Below are 19,270 nucleotides of genomic sequence, written 5' to 3' on the forward strand. Positions count from 1 at the left end.
AATGTACCAACATCCCACAGCTGTGTAAAGTGATCCGCTGCAAGGCATCTGGAGTCGCCACCTGGTGTGGTGCACCTTTGTTCTGAAAATGAAAGATTGCAGACTTTGTTCTTGTTACCTTGACAGGCATGAAATTAACATGCTTAAGCATGTTGCATGCTTTCCCTCTCCTCAGGACCTGGCCATGCGCTCATTGAACAGTGGAATCCTGTAGGCCTGGTTGGAATCATAACTGCGTTCAACTTCCCTGTGGCGGTGTATGGCTGGAACAACGCCATCGCCATGATCTGTGGGAATGCCTGCCTTTGGTAAGAACGGCTCATTTTCTTATCCAGTAGTTAGATAGTAAAATTAGCTATTTTCAAGTACTACTGAAAGTATTGCAAATGTATTGAAATGTTTTCTACTACTCTTTCAAGTAACATAGCTAAGTCACACCTGGTAGTTGTGAAATGCTGATTTTTAATTATTACAAATTTTACCATTGGTAAAATTTATTTTTTTTGACCTCCTTTTTTTTGACACAGCCTTGTCCCCTGTTCCTTCCAGTTATTTCCACCCCAAGCAGGTGTACTGTAATTCAATTCTGACACTATCTGTACTCAGTGTCAGGCTCCACCTGTTTAAGGACTCAGTCTTCCACAATACTGCCCCTACTTAAGATGCAAGCTGCAGATGTTCCCAGTCCCCGGGACATCTGTAGTTCTGACCAGCCATCTACAAATCTGGAGGTTCCTGTGAACCATTGGTTTCAGTAATTCATTAGAATGGCCTACAAAACTCAAGAGAGTGCAATATTTAATGATTGCAGTTTTATTTTAAAGGATACATATAGGGCATGGTCTAGAAGGGTCCCAGACTCAGAGCTTCCCTGCTCTCTCCCTGTGAGGGGAGGACACGTCGCCTTCCCAACCAGGAGGCTCCACTGAGCTTTGGAGTCCAGAATTTTTATGGGGGTTTTAGTACGTTGGCATGACTGAGTAAATCATTGTACAAGTGATTGGACTTTAGTCTTCATCCCTCCTCCCCTCCCCATGGTTGATCTTTCTGGTGAACAATGACCAGCACCCATCCTGACGCTATCTTGGGGGCGGGCCCACTAGTCACCTAATTAGCATAACAAAGACACTTCTCTCACTCGGGAAATTCCAAGGGGTGTTGATAACAGGGTATGCCAGAAAACTGGGAGTGAAAACCAGATAGTCTTTATTATACTATACTAACAAACAGAAAACTAAGTGAATAGGAGGGAAAAAAATAACTTGTGATACGTCACAACCTTCTTTTAAAAATTCAATTCTTTTCTTTAACTCAATAAAATTTGATAGTGAATTCCCAAGTGATTCTGAGGCACTTGGCCATATTCCCATTGATGCATTAAATGTTACATCGCTATAAAATATGTGATAGTAAAAATTAGCTGGGACAATGTCAGTATTTATAGATGACAAAACGGTTGCTTGTTTTTAGCTTTCCTGTTCAATGGAGGAACTTAGATGGGAAAACCAGGAGAATTGTCTTTGCTCCTTTTCTGTCTGTCCCGCTAATACGTACTGATCTTAGTGTTGTTTTCAGCTGAAGGTATTCAAAGACTGTATGAAAGCAAGGGCATAGTTGGGAGGATTAATGATCTGGCACCATGTTACCAAAGGCTAGTTGTATAGTCTTCCTCAGCCCTCTGAGCCTTCCAATGAAAGTTCATGTTGATTGCTTTTCTGTTTTACTCAGTTTCCTTAATTGGCAGAGGTTAATGTAACAGTTCCTGTGATCAGTGCAGCAGGCAGGCTCAGAATTGCTTGGTGCCATTTTTCTATTTATAAAAGTTTTCTAGTTCCTTAGGTCCCAGAGGCACCAAGCTGAAGGATAGATTTCTCTTTTAGTTACTAGGCTTAGTTGCTTAATTGGAGAGAACTTTTTCTCACAAAAACTTCTGCTTGAAAATAAAAGATATTTATGATTTCCACCAAATTAAACTGCCTTTTTTTTGTTTTATTTTTTACCTTTATAAGGAAAGGCGCTCCAACAACTTCCCTCATTAGTGTAGCTGTCACAAAGTAAGTATTATGACTTTATTCTTTCTGGGTATGGAAGAATCTTAAAAGGGTGATTGATAGGCACTGAATTTTTAATATGACATGAAAGTGTCATATTTATTTTAGCATGGAGTTTGGATAAACTCTTTCTTCTTTGGTTGTAATAACATTTTTGTATCGTTAGGCCGTTTACAGAGCTTTTTCAGAGCCATACATTTAAGTCTTGGGAAACATGCCAGATACTGATATAAATGTTGAACTTGAACTCTTTTTTTTTTTTTTTTGCGGTACGCGGGCCTCTCACTGTTGTGGCCTCTCCCGTTGCGGAGCACAGGCTCCGGATGCGCAGGCCCAGCGTCCATGGCTCACGGGCCCAGCCGCTCCGCGGCATGTGGGATCTTCCCGGACCGGGGCACGAACCCGTGTCCCCTGCATCGGCAGGCGGACTCTCAACCACTGCGCCACCAGGGAAGCCTGAACTTGAACTCTTAAAACATTTTTTTTTTGTCACTTGCAAAATAAAAACAAATCCAGTAGAGAGGAAATAGTCTTGCAATTTAGGGGCTTTATGCTACAACTCTTCAGCATGTTAATGGTCTTGATTTCTACTCACCTGATACTTTTACTGCTTTTGTTTAATAGACAGTTAGCAAAGCGGAAAGAAAGGGTTATTATATTATTCCACTGATTCTTCTGACACTATGTAAAATATATTTCATCTTTTGGTTAAAAAAATTACTGTTTTATTTATTCCTATTTGGAAACATGACAACTCTGATTAGGTCATAAAATCAGTGTTACTAATTTATCATTCCAGAATTTAGAGAATGTATAGAAGAGAGTGCCTTCCCATGTAAGGTTACGGTGGGCCCTTGATGTTCCATCGTTTGTGTGGTCTACATTCTCTGATTTAAAGAATTGCTGGTAGAGAGTTTGTGATGGATTCTATACATTAGAGGGTCCTTAATGTTGGAAGGTCATTTTAGGAACACTGGCTTAGGAAGTGAAAAGTCGGCTAAAAAACGAGTAGCGTGTATTAAGTGTTTACTTGAAAGGAATATGTGATATTGAGAAAACAATATCTTTCAAGGTAATGTTGTTCAAATTAAATATTAAGAACACTGACATACAAAGCACATAAAAATGATGAGATTCTCCAGGCAATTTTTTTTTTTTTTTTTTTTCCCCAGGCAATTTTTAAAAATAATCCTTGGGCTTCCCTGGTGGCGCAGTGGTTGAGAGTCCGCCTGCCAGTGCAGGGGACACGGGTTCGTGCCCGGTCCGGGAAGATCCCACATGCCACGGAGCGGCTGGGCCCGTGAGCCATGGCCACTGAGCCTGCACGTCCAGAGCCTGTGCTCTGCAATGGGAGAGGCCACAACAGTGAGAGGCCCGCGTACCGTAAAAAAAAAAAAAAAAAAAAAATCCTTAAAAAAAAAAAATTAATGTGGACATAGTGAACTGACTTGCCAATTGTTGTTAGTAGCTGGTTAAATTATTATTAATTTTGATATTCGTTCTAAGTTATTTTTGCCTTGTGCTTTTAAATATTTGCTTTATTAAACCTTTGAAGGGTTTGAGGTGTTCATAGGAACATGGATGATTTTTTTTAGGTAATTGAGAATATTCTCTGATTTTGTAATGTAAGACAATAAGTAAAATGATGCTAAATTGTGCTGGAATTAACCAAGGGTGCTGCAACGTCCACTGGGAGTTTTTAAAATTCAGCTAACATTCAGACTCATAAAATGACCACATATTGTACCTCTGTATGTTCAGAAGGATATAGGACAGGAACATAGTTTGCTAGGAGGATAGCATCAGGTATTCCTCTTGATGTCTTTGTAGCAGTTTATTCAGGGCAAAGGAGATGAGATCTATACTGGACAGGTGTGGAGGTTGCCCTGGCTTAAAAGCCTAATGCCCCACATGAGCTAAAATGTCTTGTAACAATTCTATCCACGTGGCTTTCAACCACCCACTAGGGACATACAGTTATAGGAGTCACTGCGCTCAGAGAAGGGCAAAAGCGTGAGGTTTCCAGTTGTAGTTCTCAGGTCGTTATTCCAGTTTAGATTGAGTTGACCAGTCAGGGGTCATCTTTACCATGAGCCATATTGTCTAGGTAGCATTGTTGATACTCTGGCATTTATCAGGTAACTTGAGGAGCAAAACTAAAGAGTTAACCCAAGGTCAGATTCTCATGCATTAGGGGAAGAGGTTTTGGTTAACCTTTACCCACAGACCAAAGCAAAATACCTGCCCTTCAGGAGCAGTCAGCTACTTGTACAGATAGTAGATACACCCTGAGTCCCTGGAGAGACTTGTACAGCCTGACACCTGCTCTCAGACATGACAACTGCAGTATGTGGTCCTTGATTGGGTGGAGGAAAGAAAACTGCTGTAAAGGACATTTTGGGGGACAATTGGAGAATTTACTTAGGTATGACAATGGTATCTTTTTTATGGAAGTGGGTACAGAATTTGGATCCTTTTGAAATTTAAGTTAAGCAAATTAGAAAGTAGCCAGTAGCTTGGGATGATTGATCGAAAGAACTTTTGCTCTATTTAGGCCCATGCTCCTCAGGAAGCTCAAAATCAATGAAAGAACCCTGTTCCAGAGAAATCAGAATTACTGGAGCCATTTTTTACAACTTAAAATCAGATTTAAGTAGCATTGAACTGTGTTTCTCATTTTGACTCTAACAGCCTAAGTTGTAAGCAGACTAATTGAGAAAAAGCTGTGCTTGTCCACCTTACTTTAGCCTGGAGGGCACAATTTCCTGACTAAGAGGTTGGCGCGAAGCCAGTGGAAACTAGTCCTGAACTTCTCTGGGGTTCTGCAGGCAGGTCCAGTGCCTTCTGCTCTGTCTTCTCAGCATACTGTCTAGATTTGGCGAACCTCTTTCCCTTTTCACCCTTTACCACTTCTCTGGCTGGCTCTGCTTGGGAGAGATGCGTCAAAACCTCTCATTTGCTAATGGGAGCTATCTTTCATTTTCTTCATCTTTGTGGGTTTTATTCCATATTTCCCTTTTTATTTCTTTAACATCATTTTAGTGGATTTGTGGTGAGAAGCCAAAAAAAGCCCTGCAGTCAGGCTACCATCTTGAACCAGATATGTCTTCATAGTTTGGCAGAAAATACTTGAGAACAGTGATCACTTGAACTTCCTGACCAGTGCTTTAGGTGTTTTGTTTATTTCGCATGTCTTCTTCTTCTTTTTTTTTTTTTTTGCGGTACGCGGGCCTCTTACTGTTGTGGCCTCTCCCGTTGCGGAGCACAGGCTCCGGACGCGCAGGCTCAGCGGCCATGACTCACGGGCACAGCCGCTCCGCGGCATGTGGGATCTTCCTGGACCGGGGCACGAACCCGTGTCCCCTGCATCGGCAGGCGGACTCTCAACCACTGCGCCACCAGGGAAGCCCACATGTCTTCTTCTTAAGTTTCTTTTAGGAAAAAAAAAAAAAGAGTCCTGCTTTTTAAGTGTTTGAAAACCTCATTTGTAGTATGTGAGGAGAAATCTAGGCCTGGATATTTGAGGGATGGGAGAGAAAGTTGAAAAAAGAAAGTAGTCACGTAGTTGGAATTTATTGTCATTTTTCAAAAAATGGTAAGAAATTAAATCACTCCCTTTCTGAGTAATTGCTTTTTTCCCCTAGGATAATAGCCAAGGTTCTGGAGGACAACAAGCTGCCTGGTGCGATTTGTTCCTTGACTTGTGGTGGAGCGGATATTGGGTAGGTCAATAGTAGGCCCAGAGTGTCTTTCTGCTGAAGGGCTTGGGTTGATCAACTAGAATCATCTTTACTAGAATTTCGAAACTCGGTATAGCTCAGGAGGTGAGTGGGTTTTGGAATCATTATTGTTACGGATCTCATTGGGCTTTACTTCATTAATGTGTAGCGTCTGTTGGAGGATGAGTGAGAACTGTCTTTTTCATTGCCCAGAGCTACTATTGTAAGGTGTTTATATCCTAAAATAACACCCTGCCGTACCACTGTGCAGCCCATGGCTTCCTAACGCTTGATTTATCGACGTGCTCACTTAAAAAGCAAAGCTGTGGAATTGTGCTCTGGTTTCTCACTCCCCACCAAGGACCTAGCCTCTTCTCTGGGTTCTTCAGCTGACCAAAAAAGGGAACCCTGGAGACACAGCTTCTAATTTATTGTTTTTTAAAAATCATCATGTAATTCACATACCATAAAGTTCTCTCCTTAAAAATGTACAATTCAGTGGTTTTTAGAATAGTAAGTCACAGTGTTGTGCAACCATCCCCATTACCTTATTCCAGACATTTTTGTTACCCCCAAAGGGACCTGGTACCCGTTAGCAGTCATTTCCCCCTCCCCTTCCCCTGGCAGCCCCTCATCGACTTCACGCCTGTTGGTTTGCCTCTTCGGGGTGTTTCAGGTAAATGGAATCATGCGGCCTTTATATCCGGCTGCTTTCACTTGGCAGAATGTCATAGCATCTTTTCAGCTGGAACGGACTGTACTGTCTCTGAACCATGGTGAAGCTGGTTCTAGTAGCCTTGACTTTGATTAGATGGCGTTTCATAGGAGTCAGGTCTTAGAACCCTTACAGGTGTGATGAACGTGTTAGTCCCCCTCTAGCACTTTGACTACACTATTGTACTTCTTGGGCAGTCTCAAAAAGATGTAATACATGACTCCTTTTTTTTAGATAAGTGAGAAAATTTTAGAAATTTTATTTAGAAAATACAACTCCCACATAAAGAGTGCATAGTGAAGTGTTATCTAAATTGTCATTTAAAACAAATAGTCTATCCTTTGACCCGCTCTTTTCTTGTACTTTGGGCATGCAGTCCTTCACGTTGGCCTTGGAATAGCTCAGATAATAACAATAATGTGTGCAGAAGGGCTTTACACAGCAACCCCCTTGAGTGTCGGTGCTCACATGTGCTGGGCTGACCTGGGAAGCCCACATGCACTGTCTGATCACACAGTTCCAGCCCTGCATTGGTCTGTTGCTGTGGCTGCCTTGCTTGGCCCACACCAAGCCCTTTGAAGCCCTGCACTATGAGCAAGAAGGTTCAGATCAGTAGTGTCTGGTCTGCATTCCTTAGAAACTGGAAATAGCACAGCCTTTCTGAGTCAGCTTCCAAGAAGGATACTTAGGATATTTCCCTACAGTCTTTAAAATTGTCTCCTTTTTTTGCATATTTTTTAAAAATTTATTTTTTATCTTTGGCCGCATTGGGTCTTCGTCACGGCATGCAGGCTGTTCATCGTGGCACATGGATTCTCTCTAGTTGTGGCGTGCAGTGTTCTCTCTCTAGTTGTAGCGTGTGGGCTCTGTAGTTGTGGCACATGGGCTCTCTCGTTGAGGCACACGAGCTTAGTAGTTGTGGCACGTGGGCTTAGTCGCCCCGTGGCATGTGGGATCTTAGTTCCCCAACCAAGGATTGAACCCACATACATCCCCTGCATTGGAAGGCGGCTTCTTTACTACTGGACCACCGGGGAAGTCCCTAAACTTTTAGTTCTTAAAGGAATCAGTTTTAAGAGACTGCAAAATAACTGGGATGCTCGTCAAGGAACTGCTACGGTTGTATTGTCCAGTCACCCATCAGTACAAGAAGGAATACCTTCCTTAACAACATCCTTGTGGTGATTTCTGTTTACGGAGAGCTCCCAGAACGGGTTAGTCTGTTCTGCTGTATGGTTCTCCTTGTGAAAATCATTTTCATGAAGACCTTCCCTTGCTCCCTTGGGATAGATCCTTGTGTCTTTTTTTTTTTTTTTTTAACATCTTTATTGGAGTATAATTGCTTTACAATGGTGTGTTAGTTTCTGCTTCGATCTTTGTGTCTTTCACTGACGTCTTTCCATGACAGGGGTTTCAGAGTTTTCTGGCTTGGCACCGTCGAGTGCCACCATTGCTGGGTTTCTCTGCTTGGGTGACCGTGTCTCTTCCTCTTGCAGCACAGCCATGGCCAAAGATGAGCGAATGAACCTGCTGTCCTTCACTGGGAGCACTCGGGTGGGAAAACAAGTGGCTCTTATGGTGCAGGAGAGGTTTGGTAAGTGTTGGCTTTATATCGAGCTTTTAATTCCCTCAGGTATGGCTATGAAATAAAGGTTGGGTTTTTCTCCTTGTCTCTTTCCATGGAGACACCAGCTGTGTTTATTTGAATGTCCAAGTGAAAGGAAGGGTACAGTTAATAGTGGCTTAATATTAGGGAGATAGCAGATTTAATAGCATAATTTGGAAAAGGATGTCATTCCCTCCCTAAATGACCATAGTAGAATCATATCAAATGTACTTATCAATTTCTATCAGACTGGTTTGGCAAATAAAAAAGAAAACTGACATTTAAACAGGACCAGTGAGAGTACAGGACCTAGAATGAATGTTGTGTAGAAGACTTACATCTGTTTTTCTCTCATTTCTGTTTCATGCATATATGACTGAAAAGGGCTGTAAGACATAGCTTTGTATGCTCTACTTTATGGCTCATTAAAGAGGTTTTCTAGGATAATATTTATGGTCAATTTTTGCCTATTTTGCTGATTTAGACTAACCCTAGCATAAGGTGAGATTCGAATAGTTAATCTGTCAGCTATTTTGCTATATGGGCATTGCTTTTATAAAGGAAGTTTACAAACTATTAGAGCTAATAAACATGGTTGGCAAGGTTGCAGGATACAAAAATCAGTTGTATTTCTATACATTAACAACGAGCAATCTGAAAATGAAATTCATAAAACTTTCATTTCCAGTAGCATCAGAAAGAATAAAATTCTTAGGAATAAATTTAACAAAAGAAGTATAAGTCTTTCACACAGAGTACCACAAAGCATCATTGAAAGAAATTTTAAAAGACCTAAATAAATGTAAATACCTCCCATTTTCACTGTTTGGAAACAATTTAATATTATTACTGCCCAAGATCAGTACTGTCCAAGTGATTTGCAGATTGAATGCAATCCCTTTCCAAATGTCACTTGGCTTCTTTGTAGAAATGACAAGCTGATTCTAAAGTTCATATGAAATGCAGGGGACCCCAAATAGCCAAAACAATCTTGGAAAGAACAAAGTCAGAGGACTCACACTTCCCAATTTCAGAATTTATTACAGCAGTATAGTAATCCAGACTGTGTACTGGCATAAAGATAGAAAAATCAACGGAATAGATTGAGAGCCCAGAAATGCATGCTTACACTTACGGTCAAGGATGCCAAGACATTTCAATGAGGAAAACAGTCTTCAACAAATAGTGCTGGGACAACTAGATAACCATAACGTATGTATGAAGTTGGACCCCAACCTACCCCTATACACAAAAATTAATTTAAAATCTATCAAAGACCTAAAGGTGAGAGCTAGAACTATAAAATGCTTGAAGGAGACATAGGAATAGGTCTTTGTGACCTTGGGTTAGGCAGTGGTTTCTTAGATATGACACCTAAAGCAGAAGAAACAAAAGAAAGAATAGATAAATTAGACTTCATCAAAATTAAAAACTTTTCTGTTTCAAAAGATCAGGACTTCGCTGGTGGTCCAGCGGTTGAGACTTCGCCTTCCAATGCAGGGGGCACGGGTTTGATCCCTGGTCGGGGAGCTGAGATCCCACATGCGTCGCAGCCAAAAAACCAAAACATAAAACAGAAGCAATATTGTAACAAATTCAATAAAGACTTTAAAAATGGTCCACGTTAAAAAAAAAAAAACTTAAAAAGGGCACACCATCAAAAAAGTGAAAAGAGGGCTTCCCTGGTGGCGCAGTGGTTGAGAGTCCACCTGCCGATGCAGGGGACGCAGGTTTGTGCCCTGGTCTGGGAGGATCCCACATGCCACAGAGCGGCTGGGCCCATGAGCCATGGCCGCTGGGCCTGCGCGTCGGGAGCCTGTGCTCCGCGGCGGGAGGGGCCGCAGTGGTGAGAGGCCCGCGCACCCCCCCCAAAAAAAAAAAAAAAAGTGAAAAGAAGAACCTATAGAATGGGAGAAAATATTTAGAAATCCTTTATCTGATAAGGGATTTATGTCTAGAATATATAAAGAATTCTTACAATTCAGTAATATAAAAGACAACCCAATTAAAAAATGGGCAAGCATTTGATTAGATGATTTCTTCAAAGATAAACAAATGTCCAGTAAGTATGTGCAGTGGTGCTTAAGATCGTTAATCCTGCTTCTCCCACTAGAAGATACTGTCCTCCTCCCTATGCCTCCTTTTAACTCAAAGCGGTAGTTTGTAGTTCTCTTATAAGTAGTACCATTAGTAGGATTACAATTTTTAAATGATGCATCTGCCTGTCTTAAGTTGTAGGTGCTTTTCCTGGAGGGGGTTGGTGGTTTTGAACATGATTAGGGAGCACATAGAGAATTGGAAGGATATGGAAGGTACAGATGGAATTGTCAGATCTTATGGTAATACTGTATTGGGAAATTGTCATACAATTTTCCAAAGTGACTGCACCATTTTATACTAACTGGAGTTTTGGGGGATATAATTTTAAACTTAGAGAAATTCCAAGACTAACTCAAGGAATTCCCATATTCCCTTTAATGAGTTTTACCAATTGTACCATTTTTAAAATCACTTTCTCTCTACCAACACACACACACACACACACAAACATATATATTGTGAGAGCATATTTTTGAACCTTTTGAGAAAATTGAAGACATTGTATTCCTTTACCACTAAATGTGTTTTGTGTATTTCCTAAGAACAAGGACATTCGATCATATAACCATGATACAATTATTAAAATCAGGAATCTACACATTGATGCGATGCTCATGCTTTTTTTTTCCCTTGAAAATTTTTTTAAGAATTACAGTTTATTTATTGTCATGCTATGTTTTTTTTTTTTTTTTTTTTAATTTTTTTTTTTAATTTTGCGGTACACGGGCCTCTCACTGTTGTGGCCTCTCCTGCTGTGGAGCACAGGCTCCGGACGTGCAGGCTCAGTGGCCATGGCTCACGGGCCCAGCCGCTCCGCGGCATGTGGGATCTTCCCGGACCGGGGCACGAACCCGTGTCCCCTGCATTGGCAGGCGGACTCTCAACCACTGCGCCACCAGGGAAGCCCCTCATGCTATGTTTTAAATCAGAAAATAAATTAAAACAATTGGGATAGGCTATGATTTGAGGCCGTGTAGCTGTGTGCATTAAACAATGAAATAGGAATTAATTTGTGTTTATATATTTTAAAGGGAGAAGTTTATTAGAACTTGGAGGAAACAATGCAATTATAGGTAAGGCTGTCTTTTCTTCTTTGTTTGCGTGATTTCTGTTTAGAATATCTTCAGTAGCCATCCTGAATGTATAGAACTTGTGTAAGAACTCATCCCTTTTATGTTGTGTGTGTGTCTAAGATCTAATTCCCATGCTTAGGAACTTTCCTTGTGAGACAGGACACATGGTTTGCAGGCAGAGATAACTAGGAGGGAAAGGCGTTCATGTTTGGAAAATGTTAGCTGGGGCTTAGAATCTGTGTATGAGAGTTTCTAATGTGTCATTGTTTCTTGTTTTCCTTCTGTTTTTTGAAAACTGGCCACATGTTTCTCTAGAATAAATAAGTAAGTAACTCTATGTGACCTGCTGTTTCCAAAAACATTAGTTCGTCTTCAGTGGGGTATTGACTGCTTTTACATTGGGAAGGAACACTTCCTTAAGGCATTTTTATCATTTACCTATAGTCTTGGAGATTATTTAATTCTCTTTCACTGGTTTGACACAAAAGGAAATAGTCTACCAGCCTAACTTCTGGATAATATAATGAACATCAGTTGGTTGAGACTTCGTAGAATCATGAATTTTATGCTAAAAACTTGCTAATTGTATATTGCCATCATTATCATCATGTTTAAGTGCTTATGTGTTTGTGGGGTACACCAGAAATATAAAAATTATATGGTGAGGGGTTTGTTTTGGATGAACTTTTGATTTCGTAAAAGAGAGTTGATTAGAAAATATAGTTAGCGTTTATTGATCAGTGGGTATGTGTCAGGCACTGTGCTCAGTTTTTTCATGTGCAATATGTCATTTAATCCCCACAGTAATCCCATGAGGCAGATGCCTTTATTAATCTCATTTGAAGGTTACACCTTGAGGCTTAAAATGATTATGTGCCTGAAGTGACAGAGCCAGCATTTGTATCCTCGCAATCAGACCCCAGAGCATAGCTCTCTTCCTAAAACTCCTTACTATCGTCCGTTAGTACCCCAGATAATGTTATCCCATTTTATGGATGAGGAAACTGAGGCTTAAAAAGTTAAAATAACACGATGAAAAAGTGGTGGTGATGGATAAGAGCTTCGGTCTGTTTGGTTGTGTAATCCACCTTCTTAACCATCATGCTAGTCTGAGAATGCTCTTAGACTGGGCAGGGGAAAATTGAAGATGTAAGAGGGAATTGGGACTGTAAGTTTCTGGAAGGGATAGAAAGGAAGGAATTATAAGTAATACAATGGATCGATGGACGGGTAACCTTGTAAAGACTATGCTAGTTTTTTCTTCGGAGGGCAGAAGAGGAGCAGGAAGGAATAGACAAAAGTAGAGAGCAGTCTGAAAGTGATTTTGCACTGATCTCTTCAGAGATGCAGAGGAAGCAGGAAAGGGCCTTGTGTGTGATCACTTTGAGATTTTCCTTGAAGTAAAGGTGAAGTCGTCTGGAGCAGGACTAAAGGGCTGGAGGGGTTTGAGACATTTGAAAAAGCTTCTGTAGCGGGGAGAACAAGAGGCATTTTAGGGAATGAACTGATGCAGATGAGGGTGCAGAGGTTGTTGGAGAGCTTGGTTTGATGGCGGTAATAAATCAGAAGGATCCCACTGACTTCTCTATGGGCCCAGGGAAGCTGCCATCTAAATGGGTGGGGGGTTGAGACTGGAGGCAAGTAAGACTGACAAAGACAGTGGTGCTTTTAGAGAAGACACCACATGAAGGTGCAGAGAAGGCTCAGTCAGCACCAGCAACTTCAGAGAGGTGAAAGATGAAGAGGTCAGAGGAGGGGGAGCTCATTGCTCTCTTCTCATATCATTTTCTTTGGGAGAAAAGTTGCCTCTGCGGTATGAACTTGCTTATTTTACAAGGATAGTTCTGGCGTTCTCTCACTGCACTTTCTAAAGGCATCATCTTATACCAGTTAGTAAAGTACCTTGTCTGCCTACCTCACAACTCTGATGGATGTGTTTCTGCTTCCCTAAGCTTTTGAGGATTCGGACCTCAGCTTAGTCGTTCCCTCAGCTCTCTTTGCAGCCGTGGGGACAGCCGGCCAGAGGTGTACCACTGCGAGGCGCCTGGTGAGTGTTTCCGCGTGGGCACATGACAGTGTCCTCCTCTTCCAGTGCTGCTTTTCAACACATTGTACTGTTAAGGAGGTGTAGTAGAAACACTGCTAGAAACGTGTATTCCCTGGATGTGGTTGGCAAGCACGTGGCCCTGCTGCTCTGTTCTGTGCTCCTGGCAGATGCTGCTGGTCAGCGAGGGACTCTGCCTTACCTCCCCAAGCTGAACGTGGTCCAGTCCTCATTGACTGGAGTTGGACGTGGGTGATGAGACCTGCTTTCAGTCCTACACCTAGAACAATGTGGACAAAGTCCCTTGTCACTTAGAGAATAAAACAAGATAAACATTTGAAAAATTCACAACTATTTGCTAAAAGGTAGACAGTCTTAGCTGTCATGTAAAAACATTTTAAGTAGTAAAATATTTAAAAAAATTAAAAAATTTTGGCTTATAGGTCAAGTCTTAGATTTGACTTGATGTGACGTAGTTTATTGGAAAGTAAATATATGTGTGTTCTCTATATAAGTGTATAAGTCTGCATGCATATATATAGGACACATTAATATTAAGTGCATGTGAGGAGAGTGGTTTCGCTTCAGTGTTCGGGGTTTGGGAAGTTTAATCTCCACACTTAGATTTGAGCTGGATTTTAAAATGTTTTTGTATGAGGTACAACCTTGATTTTCATGACTCATACTATTGAAAAACTGGGCCAAACCAGTTTTGATTAGGTAGAAAATTTGGCTACAATTGCCTTTTTAAATTATTATTGTTGAGTTTTCCTCCTGTAATTAAAAAAAAAATAAACAGTTTACAATTGAATTATGGAGGAATTGGCTTTGGGTTTTTCCTCTTACCCACAATGAGTATGAACAAATTCTTTATAAGGTTGACATAATCTAAATTAATTAGAATAGATAAAAAATATAGGGAAATTAAGCCTTTACCTTTGCCATAACTTTTCATATTCACTTTTTCCTGTATTTTACAATGAATGAGTATCTTTCCTTTGTTTTTATATTACTCAGTTGACGTGGTATGAATTGCGGTATGAACTTGCTTGTTTTACAGGGATAGTTCTAACGTTCTCTTACTGCACTTTTTTCTTTTTTCTATTTATTTGTTTATTTAAATGTTGCTCTGCGGATTTAACCGGCAGAGACCCAGAGCCTGCACTTTCTAAAGGCATCATCTTATACCAGTTAATAAAGTACCTTGTCTGCCGACTACGATAGAATATCTAAGCTACGATGTTTGTAAAGTATTTACAATTTATTGAATTTGTTCACCTTAAACATTTATTACCTTAAGGCTAAGAAGGAAACGGGTACTCCAAAAGATTATAATCTTAATTACATGGTAAACTATGAAATGACATTAAAGTCAAGCATTTCTTTATTTGGTCAACCTTTATTTTTCCTTCGTGTTCTGGAGCAAATATACATAGCCGTGCTTTATATTTAGTATCAAATATTGGAGGATCCTGTTAGTCATAACCCAAATCAATTTTTGTAGGGACTGTAGTGCTGTACAGGAAAATCCATTCCAGTACTATGGACCTCTCTGTGATTTATCGTTGGCCCTCTGTATCCATGGTTCTTCCAAATCTGCAGATCCAACCAATTGGGACCCATGTAGTCCTGTAACATTTACTGTCAAAAAATATTTTTATACAGGTGGACCCGTGCAGTTCAAACCCATGTTGTTCAAGGGTCAACTGTATAAATCAGTACTGTTAAGAAAAATTGAGGGAATTCCCTGCTTGTCCAGTAGTTAGGACTCCGTGCTTTCACTGCTGAGGGTGCAGGTTCAATTCCTGGTTGGGGAACTAAGACCTACAAGCTGTGTACCACAGCCAAAAAAAAAAAAAAAAAAGCTGGGGGGAAAAAATTTGTGCATTTTTAACAATTTCGTACATTTATTTGTGCTATTTAATAGTTCATTTATATGTACTAATCCCTTGAATGTTTCTTTTTTCTTTTAGTTTTTACATGAAAGCATTCATGATGAAGTTGTTAATAGACTTAAAAAGGCCTATGCACAGATCCGTGTTGGGAACCCATGGGACTGTGAGTATCTGGTTGATTCCAAAGATGTTCCTTTTTGACAGATGGTGTTATAAGAGTTTCTGATTTTCTACTTTTATTTTTTTCCCTTTCCTGAGAGGCCCGAGGGAATACAAAGCAGTGTATTTTGCATTTGGGGTGACACGTCTGCTCCTAGTTTAGGATCTCAGTGCTTGACGTGGGCCGGTGGGTGAGCTTGGGAGATGGTATTGAGATGGGATGAGTTGGAGAAGCTTTTCCCTCTTCACTTCCCTCCTCCCAGATACCACCATCCTCCCTCATGCAAGGTTGCAAGAGTCACCTGCCTGACTTTTCTGCTTCCACTTCTGTCTTCCACCATAACCAAAGTAATTTTTAAACATGTAATTAAATAATTCACTCTCTTGCTAAAAACACTCATCACTGTTTGACTAAAACTTGGATGCCTTTTGAGACCCTTTTTGCAAGCTCACAGTCTTTTGTGATCTGACCCCGGCTGCGTCCCCTTCTGGACCCGCTGTGCGCCATTTGCCCCGTTGCTCCCGGAGCTCCAGCTTCTCCAACCTTCTTTCAGTGCTCTGGACATTCCAGGCTCTGCCCTGCTGGAACTGCTCTTTGCCCAGTCCTTCCCACCTCCTCACTGAGGCCTACCTATATCTTCCTTCTTACTCTGTCTCACGGTCACCTTTAATGCTCTGGTTTCTGACAGCCATACAGAGGGAGCATCAGCCTCTTCCCCTTAAATTGTTCACCGACTGCTGGTTCTGTGAAGTTCTTAGAGAATGATCACCCTGTAATAAGCAGAGCCTATATTTTTACTGTAGGACTCTGATGAATTGATAGCTCTTTCCCTAGATTTGGCCCTCCGTGCTTCTGTATAGAAAGCTTATGAGGACCCAGCCATACCTTCTTTTGTGCATATCTTCTGTGGCTGCTTTTGCACTACATTGGCGGAATTGAGTAGTCGTGGCAGAGACCACATGACATGCAAAGTATTAAATAGTTACTGTCTGGCTCTTTGCAGAGAAAGGTTGCTGACTCCTGCTCTCAACTGAGGGGATATATGAAGGGATTGGTCTGTTCATTGGGAAAGCTGTTTAATTATAAAATGATGCCAGTTAGGGTGAAATGAAGAGCATTCCTTTTTCTTTCCAGCTAATGTTCTCTATGGGCCACTCCACACCAAACAGGCAGTGAGCATGTTTCTTGGAGCAGTGGAGGAAGCAAAGAAAGAAGGTGGCACTGTGGTCTATGGTGGCAAGGTAATGACTACTTGAGATCAGGAGTGACAGGTTCTTTCTTTTCCTTTCGCACAAGCAGGGCTCTGGCTCTTTTCTCCATCCCTTTTATAACGGGGAAATACATATTTTAAAGAATGACAATGTAACATGAATGGAAAATTTCTGGAAAGACACAACTCAGAGCCAGGGTTGCCTATGAATTGAGTCCCTGGGAATTTGTATGGAAGGGAGACCTCTTTTTCATGGTATGGAAGACTGTATTTAGTGCAATTTAAAATCCGCATTTAGGGCTTCCCTGGTGGTGCAGTGGTTGAGGGTCTGCCTGCCGATGCATGGGACATGGGTTCGTGCTGCAGCGGTGAGAGGCCCGCGTACTGCAAAAAAAAAAAAAAAAATCCACATTTAGTAGTGATTATTAAGTCATTTAAGGCAGAGAATCAAAAAAAAAAAACATACCAAAAGCATTTTTAACACATATTACTATTGTCGATGAAAAATTAGTTGATTTAAGAAAGAAATGGAAATTTTTATTTGAGCCAAATCGAGGATTATAACCTGGGAACAGCACCTCAGAAAGCTCCGAGAACCGTTCTACCTGTTAGAAGTCAAGGCAGTTAAATAGGTTTTTTAGACAGAGGGCTGTACATTGAATGACGTATCTTTGACAGTTTACACAATCTAGATCTAAGCATCTAAGCGTCATCATGGCCCCTTACAATATAAGGAATGTTGTCTTTTAAGGAGTTGTCTTGGTGGTGCTAGGAGAATGTTGCTGTTTATGGTTGAGCAGGTATTTCTGCCAATGGGGAGGTTTGGTTGATGCATGATACAGATAACACAGTGCACAGTTGAGGGGAGAGAGGAGGCCATAGGGCAGAGAAAGTTTTTGATGTTTAAATTTTTCTTGTCTTCCCATAAAATATGAATTTCATTTCACACTATATTTGTTTGATTCTTGAGATGTAGATTCAAGGCGTTTTCTTCGTGTATGATAGGAATTTGTCTTCATCCTTGAATAAGCTATACATATAATTTATTATCTACAATTTATTTTCACTTCTTTAAAAATCACTGAAAACTGAGTCTCTTGGCAAAGCTCTCTGAGAAGCAGAATCCTTCTCCCTAGTCTCTCAACGTTGACATACCCACATCTCATTGGATAGAGATGTGTATGTGTACTTTTTGTTACTTACCTTGAGTTTTTTTAAGCATTTTAACTTAATCTTTAGAAGTAGCTCTTTTTTCCCCTTTGTGTAATATTTTCTTAAGTTACATAATGCAATATGGTATTGTAATAACAAATACAGCTGCCACATACAGGGTTGGGAGTAAATACAGATGACTCTTGGTAAACGTACAGCTCAGAGGGTGAGAGCAGAATTACACAGTCACCCTGGAGAGCTGACCACCAGCCAAGCAGCTTGCTGCAGGCATCAGAATATTTTATAGAAGTTAAGTGGAGATGAACTAGTAATTTGGTTATGTGGAGGTTAGTTAGGAGAGTGTCTATAGTATACTCTTTTAGAGCTTTTGATTTCTGTATTAATATGTTAGTTTGCTAGGGCTGCCATAGCAAAATATCACAGACTGGGTGGCTTAAACAACAAATTTGTCTCACAATTCTGGAAGCTGAGTCCCAAATCACGGTGCTGGCCGGGTTGATCCTTCCTGGTGAGGCCTCTGTCCCTGGCTTGCAGACGGCCACCTTCTCTCCATGTCCTCACATGGCCTTTCCTCCCTGCCTGGAGAGAGGAGGTCCCTGGTGCCTCTTCCTCTTCTTATGAGGAATTATTTCTATCTGATTAGGGCCTCACCCACATGACCTCATTTAACTTTACCTCCTTAAAGGTCCTGTCTCCAAATTTAGTCGTAATGGGAGTGGAGTGGGTTTAAGACTTCAGCATAAGAATTTGGGGGTGTGGGTATGGGCACAATACATTTTGTAACAGAACAGGTATAGATTACCTCTTTTAAAATTATGTGAAGTTAAAAATAACCACCAGCGTTTTTTCCCTGTAACTTGGTCATGATGCACGGCACAACTCTCTATCCTTGACTCCTTTATTCTATTTTTTTCCTAACCAACTAAGTTAGAACCAATAAGAGGCAGAGAAAATTTTCATTCATGATGGGAGGTTATTTTGGAGAAATAATTCACTTATAAATGGTGTTTATTTTTTTTTTCTCAAAATTATAAACAAAGATGGTATCCTCTGACTTCAGGAACCAGAAAACAAAATGCTCTTGTTTTTATTTCCTTTCTCTACTGCAGGTTATGGATCGCCCTGGAAATTATGTAGAACCGACAATTGTGACAGGCCTTGACCACAACGCGTCCATTGTACACACAGAGACTTTTGCCCCAATTCTTTATGTCTTTAAATTCAAGGTAAAAAACTGGATTCCTTCTCTCTTTTCTCTAGTTCAACATTGAAACAAGTGAGAAGACTAGGAGAAAATAAAGGTGTATTAAATTTCAGTCGGCCTTTAGGGAGGTTTTAGAAAGTCACTCCGATTAGTAAAGATTTGAAGGTTAAGGACAAACTATGATGAGATGAACACTTTCAACAATAGAGCATAAGCTAGCTGCCAGGGGAATTAAGACAAGTAGAGGGCCAACATTGAAATTTATGGAGAACATTGCCCTCATCACCTGTATCAGCTGTGTTGATAGACTATGAAGTCAG

The 19,270-nt window shown here is 40.7% G+C and overlaps 1 protein-coding gene across 1 annotated transcript in view; it reads left to right on the plus strand.

Moving 5' to 3' along the window:
* Positions 1–19,270, plus strand: part of ALDH7A1 (aldehyde dehydrogenase 7 family member A1) — a 39,456-nt gene that overhangs the window by 11,615 nt on the left and 8,571 nt on the right. The window contains exons 6-14 of the mRNA XM_082836040.1: positions 176–308; positions 2,010–2,054; positions 5,696–5,773; positions 7,982–8,079; positions 11,223–11,264; positions 13,217–13,311; positions 15,282–15,366; positions 16,498–16,604; positions 18,856–18,972. Of these exons, the coding sequence (XP_082692166.1) occupies positions 176–308; positions 2,010–2,054; positions 5,696–5,773; positions 7,982–8,079; positions 11,223–11,264; positions 13,217–13,311; positions 15,282–15,366; positions 16,498–16,604; positions 18,856–18,972 (800 nt within the window). The remainder of the gene's footprint in view (positions 1–175; positions 309–2,009; positions 2,055–5,695; positions 5,774–7,981; positions 8,080–11,222; positions 11,265–13,216; positions 13,312–15,281; positions 15,367–16,497; positions 16,605–18,855; positions 18,973–19,270) is intronic.

The sequence above is a fragment of the Leucopleurus acutus genome (genome assembly GCF_964270905.1).
Source record: "Leucopleurus acutus genome assembly, chromosome: 3".
Classification (NCBI taxonomy): domain Eukaryota; kingdom Metazoa; phylum Chordata; class Mammalia; order Artiodactyla; family Delphinidae; genus Leucopleurus; species Leucopleurus acutus.